Consider the following 22,920-nt stretch of genomic DNA (forward strand, 5'->3'; position numbering starts at 1 on the left):
TGACTATAACTATTGGCCATATAGGGGTAACTTTGATTCTATGTGGAAAATTTCTGTACTAGCAGACTTTGATGTAAAGAGTAGGTAAAATAAAATCTGCTCTGTGACATCCCATCCTTTCTCTTAGGTTTAGACTTCTTGCTAATCAAACCACAGCTTCACTGGAAAAATATTTTCAGCAGTGTCTATGAAAGCAAAAAGATAATCATATCTCAAAAATAAGATTGCAAAAATACAAAATTAATCTCTTAAATTTTATGTTCGAAGTCACAGGTTTATGGTGCCTAAAAAACAAACTTGGCAACCAAACATTTAGGTACCATTATCTCTTTAAAAATTCTGTTTTCAAGATATTTTAAAAATTAATGATTGTGGGGCACCTAGGTGCCTCAGTCAGTTAAGCATTTGCCTTCCACTCAGGTCATGATCTCACACAAGAGATTGTGAGTTCGAGCCCCACATCGGGCTCTCTGCTCTCAGTGCAGATCTTCTGTCCGCCACCCCTGCCCCCAAAATAAATAAGTAAATAAATAAGTATTAATGATTGTTATTTGTAATATCTAAGACATAGTTAATTCTCAAGAGGGGAAATATATCCTGTCATGAAGATATAAAATTGTTTGGGTAACAGAAGAATTTACTAACATTCACTAAAAATTCAGTTATGGAATTCTAGTGAATATCCCTACATTTATGAAAATGAAATTTTTACTGGATCTAACATTGTAGCAATTGGACTTATTTAAGTTCCCATTATATGTTATATTCATGCAATAATTTTTAGGCAGTTTGAAGAGAACACATGAAGAAGAAGATGATTTTGGAAACATGCAAGTGGCAACTGCACAAAATGGCTGACTCGAGAGCAAGATTACAGAGGATGTGAATTTCTATTTGGGAAGGAGAAAATACTAGAGACAATAATAATGTAAAATGGTAAAAATACAAGTAGTTTTTTTTTTTTTTTTTTTTCAATTATATGTTGCTTCCAGATGTGTTTCTCTGCAACTTGTTGAGCAACATTTTAAGAAGATGTTGGACTTCTGCAATAGATGGCACTGATGGTTTTACTCCTTTTTTCTTTTCTTTTTCCTTTCTTTTCTTTCTTTCTTTTTTTTTTTTTTTTACACTTTACAGTTTTATTATAAACCAAGAATTTTGGACTTGCAAAGAGGTATTATTGCAATAATGCACTTTTCATACTTGAAATTTATTTGTATGATATAAAGTTATTACTTTAAACAAAATGCAAGTTAGGGGGGATTTGTTTATAAAATCTGGGTAATTTATAACGAGAATTTCCTAAAGTTTGCTAAAAATTCATTTTGTGTTCTATATATTACATTTTAAAAATAATTTTACAGTTCACTTTTATGATGGAACCTCTTATGGAAACATTAGCAAATGCAGAAATCTGCCACATACCTGTTTTAGTATAATTCAGTAGCTTCATTACCCTTTTATTTTTTTAAACTTCTTTATCCCTTATTAATAATCTTCGAATCATGACATTAGCCAGCTTTTCTTACTTTAACATGATCCAAGTATTGCTTCTATTTCTATTATCTTCGTAATTTGTTTATTCTAAAGAAAAAAAGTATAATGAACAGAGGAAGATGTTTTGCTTGGTGATACCAGATGCTAAAAAACAAGGAGTTTTAGACTTTTGAGTGACTTTCCTTTTTTCCTTAACAGCCAAATGTTGTGTTTGTTCTTTTTAGAGTTGCCTACCCCATTTTTTCTCTGTCCAAAATAGTTCAAAATAGAATATAATAACCAATGTAGCACTATTTTTTTTCTAAATGAAGCCCAAAAGAGAAAAGTGCCTTGCATTATTAAAAAATTAAAAATAAAAAAATAAATCTTCACGACCTCTAAATTAGTATGTATAACGGTGAAAAGTTTTTAACGTTCTTTTGTAATTTCTTTTTCTTTTTAACCACAAATTAGTTAAAACAGTCTGCGGCTTAAAGAAACCTCAGTAAGTTATTAACGTGAAATATTTACTCCTTCATTTTATGTTGTCTTAATGAGTCTGTGAAGTTGTTATGGCTCAGATAGCAGCTTTTCTTGAAGATGCATTTATTGGGGAAAGTGGTTTGTGGGAAACCTCATTGTATTTAAAATTAGTGTTTTAATTCTTTACATTGAGTTAATCCAAATTTCCCCCATAATTTGCATTAACAAAGTCACTTTATGGATCCTTAATTCTCCATATTTTTATTTATACATATAAAGATTGTTCTAAGAAAAACATTTTTGCTATTTTAAGTATTCCATGAGGGAGGAGAGGAGTGTTTTTAACTTTTTATAGTTGATTTAGGGTAGCACAAACAAAACTCCTTTATATCTCATTTTTCAGTCCTCTCTTGAGGTGCTTTACTGATGGGAATGATTTCCATACATTCCCTTGGTACCATCAGGTACTATGCAAGGTAACCCATTACACCAAGTTACTTGTTTTGCTTTCCTCCCTACAATGTAATATAATACAGTAAAAAAGCTTTTTTTTATCCAGCATAGCAGGAGAGTGGAAATGAATTAAAATTGTTTTATTAACTAAGAGTTAATTCCTATTGACCGAGGTGGTATTCTTCTGATTCCTTTCTCTTCCCCTATTTTACCACCCTGAGAAGAGCCTATGATTAATCCCACTGTGGTCTTGTATTCTGTTGTGTGATTAGGTCATGGTGTGGTAGTCCAGTAGAGTCAAGATTTGCATTGTGTTCAGAAATTCCACTTGGCAAAATGCCAGATAACACAGCTTTCCTGTATATAGATCACTATATAGGTCAGCAAAAACCTCTCTTGCAACCTAATAATCTGTGATGCTTCTTCATTCAGCAGAAACTCTGCTTAAAAGAATCTTTGTAATACTACATTTAGGTTTTAAAATGAGGGAGTTAAGATCTTTAAAATTAATTTCTTAAATACACATATCCTCTCTAGTCTGGCCAAAAATACAGATTTGGTCATTTATTAATTTAAAGCTGGTAATTTTCCACTTTTTCTAACCACTGTAATTTTTATGTTGTCACTGAAGTGCCTGCCCAGCACTGTATATTAAAGACTGTCTCTTGAACACTAGGAAAAGGGACTATCATCTTCTTGAGTACAGTACTAATGGGGACAAAACATGAAGTTTATTTTTCTTTCATGTAAGAACACGCCAAGTTTGTTTGACCTAAATTCAACTAGTTCTGGTAGCTCTTCTAGTCTTTCTTCTGTTTGGTTCCATTTCTGTTAATTGTTTTATTTCTACAGATGTTTTGTGATAGTTACCTATAATACATTTAACCAATCATGACTTTTTTTCTAGACTATTTGAATAATGTATGAGTGATGTAGCACCTAATTTTAGACATTAAATATGTTATCTGGGCAAGGATTTAAACTGAAATTGCAGGAAAACTGCTTTACTGTCCACGTTAAAAGTATGAAACAAGTATTGAAAATATTCAAACTGGAATGGCAGTATTCTTACCTTCTAATTTTAATTAGTTCATGTTAATTTCTTATCTATTATGTGTTTAAAGAGCAGTTACCTTTATTTGTATCTACTCTATGGTGGAAATGTTAAACCATGATAGCTTCTGGCTTCTGATACCAACTCTCAACCACTTAACTTTTACAGCAGAATATTTGTTTTGGGGGGAGGGGGATTTTGTGCTTCATATGAGTTTAGAAGTAATGTCAGAAAATGTTAAGCATGTCCTTTTTAAGAAAATATAAGGTTTCTAATTGTCTAATTACCATGGTAATTCAAGTGAATTAGAAGTATTTAACTGCAATCTTGAATTATAAAGTTGGGATGCATATATATATATATACATACACACACACACACATATATATCAGGATCTCAACTTGATGTAAAGTAAATGAGCAGTTACCTGGCGGATTTTTTTTTTTTTATAACTGGTTTAATCCATAATTCCATAACAAACTTAGCTTCACTTCAGTATTTACTTTATCTTTGTCCATCCAAACATGCTCCAATATGGAAATGATAGGAAATAACTAAGATTACTAAAAGATTTTATTTTATTTTTAGAAAGATAAGTTTCTAGGATCTTTGAATGCTGGATTTTTTTGTCTTACCCATCCATGGCAGCTAAAAAAAAAAAAAATCAAAATATTCAGGTTTACATGTTAGCTCTCTCATAGGGAGTTGCCATACCTCACAGTTCAAAGTGTATTCTATAGATCAGTAACATTATACTGACATGTAATTGCAATTTACTATGCAGCAAAAATGATTCAAGAAGAAAAATAACCTACAGTGTCTATTTACCTTTGTATAGGGAATTGCTTAAGTTACTCTGCTTTTAACATTTGTACTTGGATAAAATGCTTATGTATGTATAGGAATGTCACAGTGCAAGATGCTGCTAGCCCAGGCACAAAGTATTAAAATTATTTTGTGAAGATTGGTGGTTGTATTAAAACTGTTGTGCCATTATACCTCAAAAAGATTGAAACGTTCATTTATACTGCTTATGCCTCAGAACTTCTTTAGATTGTTGTCTTCTAGGTAAAAGTAACCTGCTTTTACTACCTCAGATTAATAAGGATGAACAAACATTGGATGTTAAGCATTTAAGAGTATCTTCGAAAAATATTGTATGGTCACACACACACAAATCCAGGCAAGGCCTGAATTTTAGCTCAAGAATATTTCTTAAGTATTAGTTGAACAAACTTGGAGTTGGAAGTAAATTCATGTCTGAAGGAAAGAGTATAAATCATCCACAGAGCAGCTTCTAGCCTGTTAAAAACAACACTACTTGTGTTCACAGTACCATATTCCCCATCAGCCTACATACTACTTACTCTTCGTCAAATCTAAGATGCTATCACTACACTATTCTTTTAGATACCACTAAAAGGCAAAATATTGTTGAATAAACTGTGGCAAGCCATTGATCAGAAAACACATCCTGATTTCCAAAATGTTAGCATAAAAAATGTGCATCTTAGAGTCAAGGAAATGTAAAAATACAAAATATATGAGGCATGCTAAAAATCACAACTGTCACTTCACCTTATCTTTTCAAAGCAAATAATGCTTTAAAATGTGAATATATAGTTTATATATTATGAAACATTTTATGCAATTTTCTCAAATTTACTCACAATATGAGTTAGAAAATTTTAAACATACTCTGGCTAACTTTTAAAAAAAAATTTTATTTTTTTATTTTTGAGAGACCGAGTGTAAGTGGGGGAGGGGCAGAGACACACACAGATCTGAAGCAGGCTCCAGGCTCTGAGCTATCAGCACAGAGCCCAACCTGGGGCTTGAACCCATGAACCGTGAGATCATGACCTGAGCCAAAGTCATAGGCTTAACCAACTGAGCCACCAAGGCACCCCATGGCCAGCTTGCTTGCTTGCTTGCTTGCTTGCTTTCTTTCTTTCTTTTTCTTTCTTTCTTTCTTCCTTTCTTTCTTTCTCTTTCTTTCTTTCTTTTTATTTATTTATTTTCTTCTTCTTATATAACTTATTGTCAAATTGGTTTCCATACAACACCCAGTGCTTATCCCAACAGGTGCCCTCTTCAATGCCCATCACCCATTTTCCTTACCCCGCCCCCCCCACCTCAGTTTGTTCTCAGTATTTAAGAGTCTCTTATGGTTTGCCTCCTTCCCTCTCTGTAACTTTTCCCCCCCTCCCATCCCCCCTGGTCTGTTAAGTTTCTCAGGATCCACATATGAGTGAAAACGTATGGTATCTGTCTTTCTCTGCCTGACTTATTTCACTTAGCATAACACTCTCCAGTTCCATCCACATTGCTACAAATTGACCAGCTTTTAAAATAAAGCTAAATACAGGGGTGCCTGGGTGGCTCAGTCAGTTGAGCATCTAACTCTTTTGGCTCAGGTCATGATCCCAGGGTCATGGGTTTGAACCCCATGTAGGGCTCCACACTGGCTGAGTGTGGAGGCTGCTTAAGATTCTCTTCCTCTGCCCCTCATCCCCGCTTGCACACTGAGGTTAAAACTTTAAATAAAAATAAAGCTAAATACAAATCACCATTTTCATCAATGACAATTTTTATATTCTTTATAACTCTTATAGGGAGGGTTTAAAAGACCTTAAGAATACTATTTAAAGGGATTTACTGAAATACCAACCTTGTAGACAATTTTATTTCAAAATATTTACAAGAATGGTAAAGCAGATAATTTTGCCTTCTTTTAGGTTTATTTTTTTTAACATGGGTTTTAAGTACCATAATGTACTTAATAAAGCTACCATCGTGCCAAGGTTGTAAGACTCCTGAAAAGGCAAAACTAGCTGAAAAGGCAAAAGCAGGTTTGTTGCTTTTACTAGAAACAGATCAATTCATAAGCATAGGTCATTAGCAGGTAAGTAGTGCACCCTCTATTGGTGAAGGGTTTCTATGGTTTTAGAAAGCCAACTTGAGCTTACTACAAGGACAGAAATCCTAAATCCAGTTGAGGTATGTGTGAGTGGGAGGGATGACAAGTGGTGGGTCTTTACTTTCCCAATTAATTTTACAAAGAGTACACAAAACTGAAATCTTCTGAACCAGGACATAACCTAATAGTTCAACAAAAGATGCAAGAAAAACACAGACATTAGGATTCTAATGAAAGACTTTTCATCATATGAACAGGTTTAATGTAACATGGAATGCAAAAGATTAGAACCATTAATAAAATATCCAATTTTCCAACTAAAAAAAATAATTAAAATAAATAAAATCAAAACAAGATAGTGACCAGAATAATAGTACCATGACAATCACAGTAAATAGAAAAGCTTCCATCAACATTTCAAGGATTTAACAAATGCAGTATGATACTTATTTAAAATATTCCACTCAATTTTGTAATCTTTCATAAAAATGTTACTTAGAAGACATCAATGAAAAGATGAGAAATCAGGTTAGAAATACACAATATGCCAAGATTTGCTCATTCACTGTTAAAAAGTACCTTATATTTGCTCTTAGGTATTTTAAACAAATGAATAATTATATTTCACATATAAGACAGGTGGTGCCTTAACTGCATAAGAATTATATAAACTTTCAGATGTACACTTAAATTGTTTTATTTTGAATCCTGTCACATTTTATAATTTTCATTTCTACTTACTGAAAAGGCTAACCAGGTTTGCCAATTAAGTATTAGGACCAACAAATGTTGGTCTGCACTACATTTAGTTATCTTACCCAATTTCACGTAATATATGGAAAAATGATAACACTCCTAAGTGATTTTTGGTGTTTCTCTGATTGAAACAAAAGTACTAATTTTGTGAATGTGATATAGCCTTATTTATGGTATATATATATTTTTTTAATGAGCAGTACAGATTGCAGACACATAACTATACTACCTATACTCTTAACTACAAAGAAATGAAGCCAAACTTTAGAAAAATACAATGCAAGAAAAGATTCAAGTTAAAAATATATTCCTTTGGTTAAAAATCATCCCCTTTATAAGACTCATTTGTAATCTAAACTCACAGCATGTCCCACAGGCCAAAGTAATCTTCTAAGTGTCATTATACTTGTTGAATTACCATGTTATTTTCAATCCAGTATTTATGGAGGTCACTGGGTTGCAGCAACAAAATATTTTAACTCTAAGAAGAGTATTGCCTCGTTGCATTAGCTCCTTTGACAAATGTCTTTCTTAAAAGATTTTTACTTTAGAAACCTCCGACACATGTAGTTTTCTTCAGATACTGTATATCCAAACTTTTTATAGAAACCAACATTTTGTGGTAGACATTCAAGGGTAATCTTATAACAGTTCAGTTTCTTGCTTAGCAAAGTAAGGGTTGATAACAACCTGCAATTCAAAAAGCAGGGGGAAAGCATAGAGCATTTGTTAATGAAAATGCATTTGAGTAACTTAATATAAATGAATAAATATTATATAAATAAAATTTCAAATTTATATTAGAAATGGGTTTAGGTCATGACCTTTCTCACTATATTTATTTAAATATTCAAATTGTAACTGGACAAGCTTTAAATCACCCAAAGCATTTGACTGTTTCAAATATAACTTATCTAAGTTGTCTCTAGCACATTAATAGAACAATACTAAATTCAACCTAAAATTAATGTTAACACTGGGGCACCTGGGTGGCTCAGTCAGTTAGGCCTCCAACTTCAGCTCAGGTCATGATCTCGTGGCTCGTGAGTTCAAGACCGGCATTGGGCTCTGTGCTGACAGCTCTTGCACCTGGAACCTGCTTCGGATTCTGTGGGTCTCTCTCTCTTTTTCTGCCCCTCCCCTGCTTGCTCTCTCTCTCAAAAATAAACAAACATTAAAATTAAAAAAAGGATTCATGTTAACACTAAAGACTGTCAACTTTTTTAAAAAATATGGCCAAAATTTTGAATCTTTTTCCTAAATCTATTCAAACTACTTAGGAACAGACAACATTTCCACATAAAATGAGTAAAAGCTTTGTTCTGTATCATTTTTAAAGCTAATATTTGTGAAAGTATATATCAGATTACTTCTGGATTGCTCTAAATAATATGAAATAGAAACAAAACAAAAAAAGTATACATTTTTCAAATCCTTAAAGAATCCAAACCCCAGTATAAGAATGGGATTCTAATGGCCTTAGGGAAAAAAAACTAGATCTACAAAAATTTACCCAAAGGGTTTTCTCATGTTCGCACAGACTGAAAAGTTGTATCATTTTGAAGACAGAACATCTTGACTGAAGTTAGGAAACTATAAAAGGTATGACATTTAAGTGGACTAGAATATTAGAAATTGGTCTGTTTTGTTCACTGATGTATCCCAAATATCTCAAATAATATCTGGCACATAGCAGGTCCTAACTTATTGAGCAACTTCCTTAAAATTCAGAAGAGATGGTATTAAGCAAGTTAAAAGATTTAGATAGGGACGCCTGGGTTGCTCTCAGTCGGTTAAGCGCCTGACTCTTGATTTCAGCTCAGATCATGATCTCACTCTGAGTTCAAGCCCCACTTCAGGCTCTGCGCTGAAGTGTGGAGCCTGCTTGGGATTCTCTCTTCTCTGCCCCTCCCCCCCACTCACGCTGTCTCTTGTCTCTCTAAATAAATAAACAAAAGATTTAGATAAATGCATAGAGAATTATACAGGAAAGGCTATTTTAGTATATGTTTCTAAAACTTAAGAGGCTGAGGACATTTCCTTTGTTTTTAAGTAAGACTGGGAAATAGGTGAATCACTTGACTCGGCCAAAAGTTTGTTTCCTATTAGTATGAAAATATTAAAAGTCAATAAAAATGTTAGTCTTATAAGACAGTACACTCCCAATTTCCTAACTTCATGATAAAACATAAAAATACTTTGTTTCTTCCATTAAATTTAATTTAAACTACAGGGTGAGCTTAATTAAGGACACCTAAAAAGAACTTCAAACAGGAAAACATTTTTTAACAAATATCTGGGTAAGATACTATTAACTAAAACAGAAAAAGTATCTAATTTAACGAGGGTTACCTTGTTTCTGCCTACTTACAGTTTGCCAAGCTGCTTTCCTCGGCATTCATCACTAACAACAACATCTTCTACTCTTCCTCTCTGAAAATATTTACAGCGTTTAAGGGACTAAGCATGTAGTTTTGTTTTTAGCTACATCAACAAGTGACAGAATTCAATGATAACAATATTTTGTAAACTTGGAAGTTCACAGAAACCAAAATGCAACCCTTTTTTTACTTATTATAGAGGAAATAATATAATGAACCAATTTGTAGCCTAATCTTGTTTTGTCTATATCCAAAATCTTACCACTCCATTGTTTTAAAGCAGATTTCAGAATCCACAGAACCAAAATGTAATCTTGTCATGTTCCATCATCTTACTCCTTGCTTAAGAGCAATTTCTTTCAAACATCCAAATATAATTTACTAATTTCTAGTAAAGAAAGCCCACCAAAATTTGTACCTCAGAATACATTTGAAGTGTTTCTAATTTTCACTGGATTAGCTAGGTTCTCATGGGTCATGAGGAGTGATCAGGAGTTAGAAATGTCACAGAGCAGAATACAGTTGAACAATGTGGTTTGTTTGAACTGTACAGGTGCACTTATGCAGATTTTTTCTAATAAATGCAATACTGTAAATGTATTGTCATGATTTAATAACATTTTCTTTTCTCTGGGGTGCCTGGGTGGCTCAGTCAGTTAATCATCAGACTCGATCTCAGCTCAGGTCATAATCAAGCTCTGTGTCAGACTCTGGGCTGACAGTGAGGAGCCTGCTTGGGATTTTCTCCCTCTCTCTCTGCCCCTCCTCTGCTCATGTTCGTTCTCTCTCGCTTTCAAATAAACTTAAAAAAAAAAATAGTAACATTTTTTTCTCTAGCTTGCTTTATAAATAAAAATACTATATATAATATACATAACATAATCAACTGCTTATGTTGTAGGGTAACCAGTCAACATTAGTTTTGGGAGTCAAAAGTTACACGCAGATTTTTGACTGCAGAGTGTCAGCATCCCTAACTCCAATCTTGTTCAAGGGTCAACTATATAATATTCTGAATCTTTTAGTGCTTGGAAATGGATGTGGGAATTTGTGTTACTGTATATACAAAGTATTTTGTTGGTGTTTTTTTTAAATAGCATTAGGGATTCTAAACATCACTGCCAAATTTCATGATGCTGACTTGGTTTCCCTATGACTATACCAAATCTGACACCTTACAAAACAAGGTTTAGCAAACAATTCAGATAGTTAATACATCTTCTTCCTAACTCTGAGAACACAAGACGAAAATGTTACTAAGTGATGTCTAAGAAGCAAAACTTTTTCCAGGGCAATACAGCTCTCATTTTACATTGAAAAGCAGTCAGAAAATAGATTTGTCTAATGGAAACTCAAAGTTGATTTTGCTAGAAAACATTTGTTCATTTTATTTATAAGCATTAATGTGAACACATACCTTAGCACAGGAATGGATGAATTTATGTTCTATTATCAGAGTTGCTGTAGCCACAATTTGTCCTAAAGTCACATCTTCCACAACTGTAACATAATAGTCCCCAGATTTCTTCATGTGCTCAAAAGATTCTGTGGAAATCGGACAAGTGTTATGTGGCAGACTTTAAACTTTATTAGGTGCCATAAAAATACTAGGATTAGCTGACTCATTGAATATTTAAAGTGATTTCACCATGGCAATTTACTTTGTTTTCTAAAGAAAAAATTAATTATTATGGGGTGCCTGGGTGGCTCAGTCAGTTAAGCATCTGACTTGATTTCGGCTCAGGTCATGATCTCAGGGTTCGTGCCCTGCGCTGGGCTCTGTGCTGGCAGTGCAGAGCCTGCTTGGGATTGTCTCTCTCCCTCTCTCTGATCCTCCCATGCTTGCTCGCTCGCTCTCTCTCTCTCTCTCTCTCTCTCTCTCTTAAAATAAATAAACTTAAAAAAAAGTTTTCAAAGAAAATATTAAAAATGACCAAGAGGTTGAAACATCAGCAATTACTATCAATTAGAATACAGTCCATACATTAAAAAAAAATCTGCTAGCAAAGTACAACTATTAACAGCTATTTTAGGTGAATAACACAATGCAAGTAAATTACAGATGCTTCCACTTCTGTGACTAATGAATGAAAACTCTAATATCTTTATTACTTTAAATAAGTTTCTTTAACCTTTACACTCAATATTAAAAAGAAAACAAAACTGCAAATCTCTTATTTGTTTTTAAAAATCTTTAACGTTTTATTTATTTTTGAGAGAGCATGAGCAGAGGAGGTACAGAGAGGAAGACAGGGAATCCCAAAGCCCAACATGGGGTTTTAACCCTAAACTGTGATATCATGACCTGAGCCAAAGCCGGACACTCCACCAACTGAGCCACACAGGTGCTCAATTTACATGAGCAAATTTTAATTAAAATGTTTACATGGCTCCATTCTGTAATTTTTAGTCTTCTGGCTTCAAAATATTTTGACAGTGATCTGGTGTTTCAGGACTCTGACTTCCTTTTTTAGAAACAGAATCTGGTGTACCTGGGTGGCTCAGTTGGTTAAGCATACAACTCTTGGTTTTGGCTCAGGTCCCATCTCCTGGTGTCTCAAGTTCGAGTCCCACATCCGTCTCCATGCTTACAGTGTGGAGCCTGCCTGACATTCTCTCTCTCCCTCTCTCTGCCCATTCCCCGCCTCACTCTGTGCATGTGTGTGTGTGTGTGTGTGTGTGTGTGTGTCTCAAAAATAAATAAATATTTAAAAAATTTAAAAACGAATTATTGTTTTTGTTTGCTTTGAAAGCACCTTGTGAAGTAGCTAAAAAATGTTTCCATATCTAATCATCCCAAAGTCACATGGCAAATAGGAGCAAAGATGGAATACTTTTCTCTCAAATTGATTTTTAGTACTTGGGTTTCTCATCTAATCAGACATACAGGCAAAGAGGAATTCAGAAATAAAAACTGAGCCTAATATTCTCACATACTGTTTATTTCTAGTCTTGTTCTAGATAGGGTTCTGGAGTGGGAAGAAGAAATAAATTCAAGGAAAACAGTGAGAATCAGAAAAGAGTGATCTTCATCTTGGGAGGATCAGCTACAGAACAAAACAAAATTACCTGGTGACAGAAATGAAGAAATTGTAGAAAACAGGAAACGACAGTGTTAGAGCACTGGATGGGATCAGGAAGGTTCTAATCCTTTCTTTATCAGTAACTATCTGTGATCTTATGTCATTTGACCTCTCTGGATTTCCATTCTTTCATATGCATTATAAATTTTTTTTTAATGTGTATTTATTTTAAGAGAGAGACAGGCTGTGAGCAGGGGAGGGGCAAAGAGAGAGGGAGACACAGAATCCGAAGCAGGCTCCAGGCTCTGAGCCATCAGCACAGAGCCCGACGCAGGGCTAGAATGAGATCATGACCTGAGCAGAAGTCAGACGCTCAACTGACTGAGTCACCCAGGCACCCCCATCTCTCATATGTATTATAAATGCTTATGACACTGGTTGACCTTAAAATTCAATATAAACAAACTAAATAAATTGAGAACATAATGTCTCAATCACTCTTTTTTATTTGGTGATGAGATTTCCATGAATAACCTAACCACATGAAAAATACTACAAGGGGCGCCTGGGTGGCTCAGTCAGTTAGGAAGCCAACTTTGGTTCAGGTCATGATCTTGTGGTCTGTGAGTTTGGGCTCCATGTCACATTCTGTGCTGACAGCTCAGAGCCTAAAGCCTGCTTAGGATTCTATGTCTCCCTCTTTCTCTGCCTCTCCCCTGCTCATGCTTGGCCTCTCTCTCAAAAATAAACATTAAAAAAAAAAAATACAATATAAAACAATCTCTAAAGATGTCACCTAGATTTAATGCTACGATAATTGTCTAAAAGTCAGGTATTTTGTAAAACACGAGAATTGCTACATTTGGATTCTAGAACAGGTAACCACATTAAGCATTTAAATAAGAAAATGGGCATCTGGCCCAGTTGGTTAAGCATCTGACTCTTGATTTCGGCTCAGGTCATGATCTCATGGTACATGAGTTCAAGCCCCAGGTGATAGCATGATAGCACAGAGCCTGCTTGGGATTCTCTCTTTGTCCCCTCCCCCCACCTCTCTCTCTCTCTCTCTCTCTCTCTCTCTCTCTCAAAATAAATAAACTTTAAAAAATAAGAAAATATCTAATTATCCTATGAATAATTTCCAGCTATTTGAATACAAACACAAGTAGGCACTGAACATAGCTCTAAATGAAAAATCTTGTTTCCCTTTATTTTCATTCAGGAAAAAGATGCTGTAGTACTTACTCATAAATTGTTCAGGGTTGACAACTCCGGTTTCAGTCAGCTGACCTAGTACTTTAAAAAAACCTAGTTTTGAAAAACAGATTTCAAGTCATGAGAAGACCAAATGAAAGATCAAAAGCAATGTGTGAAGGTGGTGGGATTATGGGCACTTGTGTTTTCAGAACTTTCCGTAATCATTTTGAAATTAATCATTTTATTATTTAAAAATATTAAACTGAAACCCATTACTCTTTCTATAATCACTACATGAAACAAAGAATAATAGGTTTTACCAAGGATTTTGCCTGGAAAAGGATTTTTTAAGATTTTTGGAGTCATGCAGACCTTAATAATTCAATATTTATAAAACAAGCAGGTATATTTTTCGATGTAATTTGCATTAAATTTGCTGCAAGGAATGCCAAATTTTCCCAAATACATGCTTTGGCTTTATTTACTTAAACGTGCAAGATCGTCATGGTCAAATAGGATATTATTTTTGAATTAAAATATATTGTTGAGACTAAGTTTTAAGGAATACTAATTAATTTCATTAATGTTAAATTAATGTGAACATTTGAGAACTTTGAGAATCTTAACTTCTACATAGTCAATAATTAGTCTGACCAAAATTAGTTTCTTCAGATTTCCTACTAAAAAGAAAACTAAAAAGTTTATTTCTTATTACCAAAATTTAAGGAACTCATTTTGGAGAATTTATATTAAAAAAAAAGAAATATATGTAAACAAAACCTCTGCAACCTTTCCAAGTAAATTATCTCCACCCTCATTTCCCATCCAGCTTCTTAGAGAAGACTCTTCCTTATTGTCATTATAGATGATAATTTTACCTTTATGAAAAGTCTTTTTAAAGGATTAATTAGGGAGGAGTAGTGTTGTACTTAAGACATTTGAAATATTTCACAGTGATACCTGGTCTTAGCCATTATATATACATATTGGAATTGAGTGTCTCAGTCACTTTAGAAATTAAGTACAAAAAAAATCCAAAAATCAAATATTATTTTTTAATATTCTCAGCATCATCATATTTTGTGGAGAAAACAGAATGCTAATTACAGTTGACTCTTGAACAACATAGGTTTGAACTGTGCAGGTCCACTTGTACATAGATTTTTTTCAATAAGTACATTACAGTACCAGGGGCGCCTGGGTGGCGCAGTCGGTTAAGCGTCCGACTTCAGCCAGGTCACGATCTCGCGGTCCGTGAGTTCGAGCCCCGCGTCAGGCTCTGGGCTGATGGCTCAGAGCCTGGAGCCTGTTTCCGATTCTGTGTCTCCCTCTCTCTCTGCCCCTCCCCTGTTCATGCTCTGTCTCTCTCTGTCCCAAAAATAAATAAACGTTGAAAAAAAAAATTAAAAAAAAAAAAGTACATTACAGTACCATAAATACATTTTTCTTAATAACATTTTTCTCTATCTTACTTTATTGTGAGAATATAGTATGTAACACATAACATAAAATATGTATTAATCAACTATTTCTGTTATTGGCAAGGCTTTTGGTCAACAGTAGGCTACTAGTAAGTTAAACGTTTGGTGAACCAAAATTTAGACACAGATTTTCAAATGCACAGGGGTCAGTGCCTCTAACCCCCCATGTTGTTCAGGGGCCAACTGTATAATTCTAACCAAGATTTGTAAACCAAGTCCCTACCTCTATTTAAGTCAGCAGTACAAAGTGGCCTCAAAACCAAACCTTCTCCAGGATGTGTTGGGGAAATGGCTGGAGAAAATGTTGCTGTATTCTGGCTCCAGTCCACTTCTTTGAGTAGACTTGGGTCAAACATAGGAGTTTCATCAGGTTTCATCTTTGTAGTAAGGTCTAAAAATAAAATTTTAAATGGTAAGGCATTTATTTAATAGGGAATTATGGCTAGTAAGAAAGTCTATTTCTTAATAAAAGTTAATGCAATTAGAAAATTCTTTTAACATATATGCAATATATGTTCTATCCCGAATCTAGCATAAATGCCACCATCACAGATGAACAGAAGACTTATGGTTAACATCAGATAGTAAACAAATGACTAAATTTGTAAGTTTTAAACTTTAAAACCGTGTTTTCTAGCAACTCTTCTAAAATATTTTTCCTATCGGCTGGTGCTAGCATAGCACTGTGATTAGCTGACTTTTCATGGGCTTTACTTTTTTTTATTATTGGGCTAAGAGATTGTTGGTCTTACCACTAAGAAAGACTTACTGGCCCCACTACTTGGTTTTTATATGAATCATAAACAGAAGATAATTGATAAACTGGCTTATTTACTCCACATTCACTGTAGTATTTGGTCTCAGCTAGTAAAGATTCATATTAAGGGTATCTGTTGGATTCTGTTTTCAGACCAGATTTTCTAAGAACCTATAACGTAATTTTCTCAGCTGCAATTAGGAAGCGTGAGAAGAGCCAGTGTTTTTCATACTATTAAAAAATAATCAGTTATAGTATTATCCTCTTTTTTGAACATTCACAAACTGGTAGATTCTTACTAGGTGTGGTCTAATAAAACAGCCTAAACAACAGATACAAGGACAGAATGAAAAAATTATGTAAAACATAAAAATGGGGGCAGTGGCACGTCTGTGGAACCCAGAGTTGCAAGAACAGAATCTTCGTTAACAATTATTAGGAGACTGTAAAGCAACCCCTAACTTTCATTTCTACTCCTTTACCCAGTTAAAAAAAACTATTCTATTTGATACTTGCTTCTAGCTTTCCTTTGAAACAAAGATTTTAAAGACATATATCCATAATATTAACATAACAAAAGGAAACAAACAGGAAAAATTAAAGTCTATTTGATGACAATTTTCCCAATAACCTCACTCTAATTATGTTCCCTATTTCCTAAGTCATGATATGCTTAAGGGAAATTAGTCTGAACTTTTCCTTAAAGGTGGATTAAACCTCTGCATGTGTAACTGACAACCATACAGGTAATGCTGCACTTACAGTAGAGGCTTTGGGAAGGTAGTGTGGTATAATAATAGCAGTTAACATTTGTTCAGCATTTACAATAGGTCAGACATTATTCAAAGAACCTCGCACATTACTAATTCATTTACTTCAACAATCCTACAGGATAGGGATGATTATTATCTCCATTTAAACAGACTAGGAAACGAAGTAACCTGCCCAAGATCACAAAGTTAGTGGAGTCAGGATTTAAACTTAAGATGGAAAAGAGCATGAGCTTTGGAGTCAAGCTGGTGTCCAAATGTCAAATGTGATTATAGCTAATGTATTCAACTCTAACAATCCGTTTACTCATTTGTAAAATGGAGATGAAATTATTAGAAGGACATGAATTACTATATACAGCACTTAACAGTGCCTGGCATACTGTAAGTGCTCAACAAGATACACTTCAGTTAGCAGCTAATTAAAATTCAGGTTTATAAATCTTTGTTATTTTTTTCATCTTTAAATTAATTCATGAGTCAGGTACTGTGCTGGGTACAGACAGAGGCTACAAAAAAGATGACAGGTTATATGTTTATATTAAACTGAAACATTCTTGGATAGAAAAAAAAATCATAGTTTATTATGTAGAACACCAAGGGTTTTTTCCCCCTCAAAAAGGACTTAAATATGTTAAGCTGTAAAAAACAAAACAACTATATCTGGTTCTAAGACTAGTAAGGAAAGGAAATAAATTGTGATGATTAAAATATTAAAACAGTCGTTCATATTGGGGCACCTGGGAGGCTCAGTTAAGTGTCTGACTCTTGACCTCAGCTCAGGCCATGATCTCATAGTTTGTGGGATAAGCCCCACATCAGGCTCTGTGCTGTCAGCACAGAGGGATTCTCTCCCCCTCCTCTCGCTCTCTGCTCTTCCCCCACATGTTCTCTCTCTCTCAAAATAATAAACATTAAACACACACACACGCACACACAATCTGGGGCGCCTGGAGCATCGGACTTCAGCTCAAGTAATGATCTCACGGTTGTGGGTTCAAGCCCCACGTGGGGCTCTGTGCTGACAGCTCAGATTCAGAGCCTGGAGCCTGCTTCAGATTCTGAGCCAGCCTCCCTCCCTCCCTCTCTCTCTCCCTCTCTCTCTCCCTCTCTCTCTCTGCCCCTCCCCCACTCATGCTCTGTCTCTCTCAGAAATAAACATTTTAAAAAACCACACATTCATATCAAATTTAACAAGCTTACAGTCCACTTGAAACAGATTTTGTATCGGTTAACTTTAATGCATGCATTTTAGTGTTTGTCCCTGGTAATTGGATCCCTGAGGCTTTTGGGTATTCTCTCATCGCAAACGTGGGTAACAACATTTTTTCAGGTAGGCAGATAAACAGGCTAAATATTTATCAATAGAGTAAAATGTATACATTAAATACAGAAGCCCGAAAGTGTTAAAAATTTAGTTCCTCAGGGCAAGACCACTATTTAAACAGTTTGATGTTCATTTTATTTAACATACAGTTGTAATCATGAACTTTAAAGAAAGCTCAAAAGGGAATTTCGATGAACATTAGAACAATTTAAAGTAAGTAGATTACTTTTTCCTATAAAGTTGCCTGAGTTTACAATAAAATGTAGTCTAGAAAACACACAAAATACAGTTAATAATTTCCAAGAGAGAAGGGGGAGAGGAGGTACACAGGAGAATTAGGATTACAAAGCCTTTAACTAATGGATTTTAAACAGTAAATACTAATATTTTCCTGTGCTTTTATTTAACCAGATGGTCCTATTCCCTGAATGATCATAAAAAAATAGTATTGGCTAAAATTTATGAAGTGCTTTGTACCTGTTAACTCATAAAAATACAAGAGATCTTTCATTATTATCCCCATTTTACAGACCAAGAAATAGGCACAGTAACTTGCTCAAGATAACAGGGCCAGTAAGGAACAGAGTAAGGATTCAAAACCAGGCAACAGAGCCGGCTTCATAGGCACTGGGCCCCATTGCAGTTGCCCTGGGCCTCACACCTGGTTCTACTCTCTGCTGCCACAGAATTGAAACTCTTAACAATTTTTAAACAAAGAACCCTCTATTTGCATTTTGCACAGGTTACCACAGACTATGCAGCCATTCCTGCATGACTCCAGATCCTGTACCCTTAGTAATGAAGATGCACTAGTGAAGATGAATTCCCTACTTCATTGTACAAGTTAAAAATTTAGTCAAAAGCAACACCTGTAAACTATATTTGGAAAATAAGAGTATTCGACATGTCAACAAAATACATTGAACAAAGCATTCTGGATAGAAATAAGAATCCATTAACTGGGCAATCAGAAATTAACATCAAAATGTCTTGATGAGTTATTTTACAAAATAAAGCCATACTTAAAGTTACTTTCCTTTGTCTCACTCCATCCCCATTTAGTAAAATTCTGCTGGTGCCCAATTAATATGCTGGGAAAGTTAAAATAGTATGTGATTTGATTATCAAATTTCAAAAGATTTTTAGAAAGGAATGAAATAGATTTGGTTTACAAAAAATTATTTTAGGATCTTAAGGTGCGCTGAAGTACTGCAAAACTAGGAAATTTCAGTAAATAGAATTGCAGATGTCTGAAGCTGAATCTCATCATCAACACTAGGGTGACAGATTTTAAAAACTAAACCTTAACCCTCCCTAAATATTTCTCCAGAACCTTTCCAATTTAACTGTGAAGTTAGCATGCATTTACAAGGCCCATATAAGCCTAACAGCCCAATAAATGCCTAGTGAATGAATAACAAATGGTATAAGACACTCGGTCACAACTCAGAAAATCCAAAAGAAGAAAGTTTCCCAAATTGCCACAAATGATATCACAAAAACGATACACCAAATTCGTTTTTACTAGCATCATCAAGTTCTCGTTCAATTGACTATTCTTTGGGCAATTTCAACAATTTAGTTTCCCAACTTGTACAGCGGACTAAAATACAAACAGGGAGGAGATGCTGCTAGAAGCAAGCAATTGAGAGCAACAAGTAGTAGACACTGGGAATGAAGATTTTTAAAGTTGATACAAAAATTTAAAAAGCATAATCCAAGGCTAAACCTAAACTGCTTTACATATCTCAAGAGTTCCTGGGTCATCGCTACATTACTTCATGACATGGTGAATGGGGGAAGGGGGAAGTTTTGCTCTTTGAGACTTTAGGGTTTGTCTACATGCACTTCGTAACAATTTCGATACTAATTTGACTAATCTTTTAATCTAAAGAACACTTTATTCGCTGATTTTTAACAGACCATGCCACATTTATTAAGCTATGAAATTATACTTCAGCAGAGAATTTTAAAAAGTATTTTCTGATCGTTTATTTGATCCCTATAATCTGGTACTATTCCCAGGCTACCGATTAGGAAACTGGAGCATGTGGAGCCTCAAGGTAACACTGCAAATGTGTGAACTGGGACTTGGAATCCTATCTTGTTTTCCCATCTTGAGCTCTAAAACACCATATTCCATAGACTTCAATCTTCACATCATCGTACCAGACAGGTAGCTTTAATTCTAAAAAATACCAGCGAATTCTACCTAAAAGGCTGACCTAAATGATTTCTTGAGACCCATTCTAAGATTTATTCATGAGTGCATAACCTAACAAAACTAATTCCATAATCTCCCGTTTCAATTTTGCACGAAATTTTAGGAGTTCGGTTTACATAAACATCAGTTCCTCCTATAAGGAAAATCACAGTGCTCAGTGTGTCTAGGGGTACAAGCCCCGGGAAAAGACACAAAGGATGTCCTTCCCTTCCGCAGCTGAAGCCCCAGTTTAGTCAGTGCAGGAGGTGATCTTCCGGGCAGAATCAGGTCCTCAAGTGGCTCCCGACCGCCGCGGGGTGCACCTCGGAAAGGAACAGGGAAAAGGGGGGTCGGGGCATTCGTGCCCCTTCAAAATTGATGGCAGCAAGGGCTGTGAGCAGCTGTCTCGATCCCCCACGTTAAAATCTGGTGAGCGAAGAGTTAGTTTCGACCCCAGACCCTGTGCCCACCACTGTATGGCTGGACCGCTAGCCCTCATCCCTAACCTCTCTCTGACCCAGGCGCGCTCAACTTGCTCCGAACCGCACTCCACCACCACATGTGCACCCACCTGGCGAGGCTAAATGCGCGGCTCCCGGAACAAACACCTCCCACCCGGGCCTAGCTCTCCTCGCCCGGGGACAGCGGTCACACCTGTTTGATAAATGTGAAGGCAGGCCCACGACGGCCCCCTGGACACCAGGCGCGGCCCGGCTCTCGCTCCCCGGCCCCCAGCCTCCCTCACCCGTGGAGGCCTCGCGGTCGGCGCTCCTCTCCAGGCCCGTTGGACTCTCACCCACCCGGGCACACAGCACCGGATCCGGATCCGGCTTCAGCGCCAGCCCCACCTCCTCCTCCACCTCCCGCGCCACGGTTGCCGTCGCGGCCGCCCCTGCGCGAGCCGCCACCGGGACGTGGCAACGCCGCCAACGCCTCCGCCCCACCCCGGGCCGCTTACGCAGGGCCTCGCGCAGGCGGGCGGAGGTGCTCCGAGGGCGAGGGGCGGGCCGGGGCGGGGCGTGCGGCGGGCTTTCGCACGTGGGGCGCGGCGAGGACCGCCCCCGCGGGGACTCCGCCTCCCGGCGGCGCGGGGGCCCCACCCGGGCTCGCTCCCTTCGGTCATGCCCGCGGCCTCCAGCTCTCGGCTTCTCGGGAAATAACTCTGCTTAGGAGTCAGCGAAGCACCGTAAGTGGTGATAGTGTGGGCCTTTTGCATTCTCGGAACCCGGAGGCTCGGCCTCTTGCCCTCTGCCGTTGCCCCTTGTTGCCCCTTCTCTTAATAGTGCATTTAATTAGGACTTGGGCTACTGGCTGGCAGCTGGAAGCTCCTCATCCCGTTTTCTGAGTCACCTCCGTGAAGTGGGGCCACTGCAGTCCTTTCAGATCCTTTTTGGATGAACCACAGGGTTAAGACACCGGTTCTCAGCTGTGGCGGTTTCGCCTGCCAGGAGACACTTGGCGATGTCTGGAGTTTTTCAGCCTGTCTGTGGGAGAGATGTCACTGTTATCTGCCAGAGGGTAGAGACCACCTAGGCTGTTAAACGTACAATACACAGCAGGGACCCACGACAACATTGGAGAGTTAGTGGAGATGCTGAGGTGGAGAAACCCTGGATTAGAAAAGAAAAAAATGACTTTTGAGTTCCCATTTCCAAAACAGATGTCCTCATTTTACGGGTTAGGGAACTGAGGTTCAGAGAAGTAATTTACCAAAGTCATATAGCTACTTGCACCCCTTCCTTGCCTTATACCATAAATTTCAACTTACTGGAATTGCAAAGTATTTTATTCTTAATACTGTTTGAAGAACACTGTATATAGTCTGCTAGAAATGATATTTTCTGCTTATTTGTGAGATTTAAGTTTCAGTTAACACTTTTACTGGTTCATGTATTCTCACACCTTCAAACGTCTGTGTGGCTGTTGGCATCCACATTTCTGTATCCATCCTTCTTTTTACCGTTTTGCATAGGAAAAATGTATAAGACGTAAAAAGAAACACCACAAATCTTAAACATAGATCCTTGTTTCTTTATCACACTTTTGGCCCTATGTTTTCGATGAATTTCTTCTGAGCAACAAAATACTGTAAATTTTACAGTTTAGCAAAAAGTATAGTAATCAGTTACACAATTTATCACAGAACACAGTTCTGAGAGGTACCCCAAAAGATCTCCCGCATTTCACACGTATTCCTCCTTATCCCTTTTGTGCCACAGGAATACGATTTCTCCTTAATAGTCACTCTAGCCAGCACACTCTAGCCTCCTCCTTTGCCTGTTGGTTTACTTGCAATGAGGTAGCCAGGTGACAATCTCAACTTCTAGTTTAATGGAATCATTGGTGTGTTCTCTAGTGATTTTTATTTATTTTTTATTTTTAAATTGTATTTGAGAGAGAGTGAGTGAGCAAGCAAGTGAGGGACAGGGGCAGCGGGAGAGAGAGAGAGAGAGGGAGAGAGAGAGAGAGAGAGAGAGAGAGAGAGAGAGACTCAAGCAGGTTTCTTGCTCCGCATGGAGTCCAACGCGGGGCTTGATCCCAGGATCCTGGGATCATGACCTGAACAAAAATCAAGAATTGGACGCTCAACTGACTAAGCCACACAGGTGCCCCTATTTTGCTTTTTCAATTGAGATATA

At 36.6% G+C, this 22,920-nt stretch overlaps 2 protein-coding genes across 6 annotated transcripts in view; one reads left to right on the top strand and one right to left on the bottom strand.

The window, feature by feature from the left end:
- STYX (serine/threonine/tyrosine interacting protein) overlaps positions 1 to 4,473 on the top strand; it is a 38,038-nt gene extending 33,565 nt beyond the window's left edge. For both annotated transcript variants that reach the window (XM_040477151.1, XM_040477152.1), the window contains one exon: positions 785 to 4,473. In XM_040477151.1, the coding sequence (XP_040333085.1) occupies positions 785 to 858 (74 nt within the window). In that variant the 3' untranslated portion in view covers positions 859 to 4,473. The remainder of the gene's footprint in view (positions 1 to 784) is intronic.
- Positions 4,474 to 6,605: 2,132 nt separating this feature from the next.
- GNPNAT1 (glucosamine-phosphate N-acetyltransferase 1) lies at positions 6,606 to 21,212 on the bottom strand. Of its 4 annotated transcripts, none has more exons than XM_040477155.1 (6): positions 21,082 to 21,212; positions 15,448 to 15,615; positions 13,792 to 13,854; positions 10,941 to 11,068; positions 9,514 to 9,575; positions 6,606 to 7,832 (listed from the first exon to the last, which is right to left on the bottom strand). In XM_040477155.1, exons 2-6 carry the CDS (start codon positions 15,599 to 15,601, stop codon positions 7,685 to 7,687), a joined length of 555 nt encoding a protein of 184 aa, XP_040333089.1. In that variant the 5' UTR covers positions 15,602 to 15,615; positions 21,082 to 21,212; the 3' UTR covers positions 6,606 to 7,684. The 4 variants fall into 4 exon arrangements, with proteins under 4 accessions (XP_040333089.1, XP_040333088.1, XP_040333090.1 ...); XM_040477154.1 differs by having other exon boundaries at positions 21,027 to 21,208; XM_040477156.1 differs by lacking the exon at positions 21,082 to 21,212 and adding an exon at positions 20,853 to 21,020 and having other exon boundaries at positions 13,792 to 13,842.
- Positions 21,213 to 22,920: the final 1,708 nt, after the last annotated feature.

The sequence above is a fragment of the Herpailurus yagouaroundi genome, unplaced genomic scaffold (genome assembly GCF_014898765.1).
Source record: "Herpailurus yagouaroundi ecotype Mexico unplaced genomic scaffold, PumYag 141, whole genome shotgun sequence".
NCBI lineage: Eukaryota > Metazoa > Chordata > Mammalia > Carnivora > Felidae > Herpailurus > Herpailurus yagouaroundi.

Bases quoted from the DNA above. Each gene is read 5' to 3' on its own strand.
- GNPNAT1 (XM_040477155.1), bottom strand. From the start codon at position 15,601: ATGAAACCTGATGAAACTCCTATGTTTGACCCAAGTCTACTCAAAGAA. The intron at 11,069-13,791 runs GTAAGTACTACA...CGATTTCCACAG, and splicing joins CAACCCTGAACAATTTATGA to AATCTTTTGAGCACATGAAG. The intron at 9,576-10,940 runs GTATGTGTTCAC...AAATATTTTCAG, and splicing joins TCATCCATTCCTGTGCTAAG to AGAGGAAGAGTAGAAGATGT.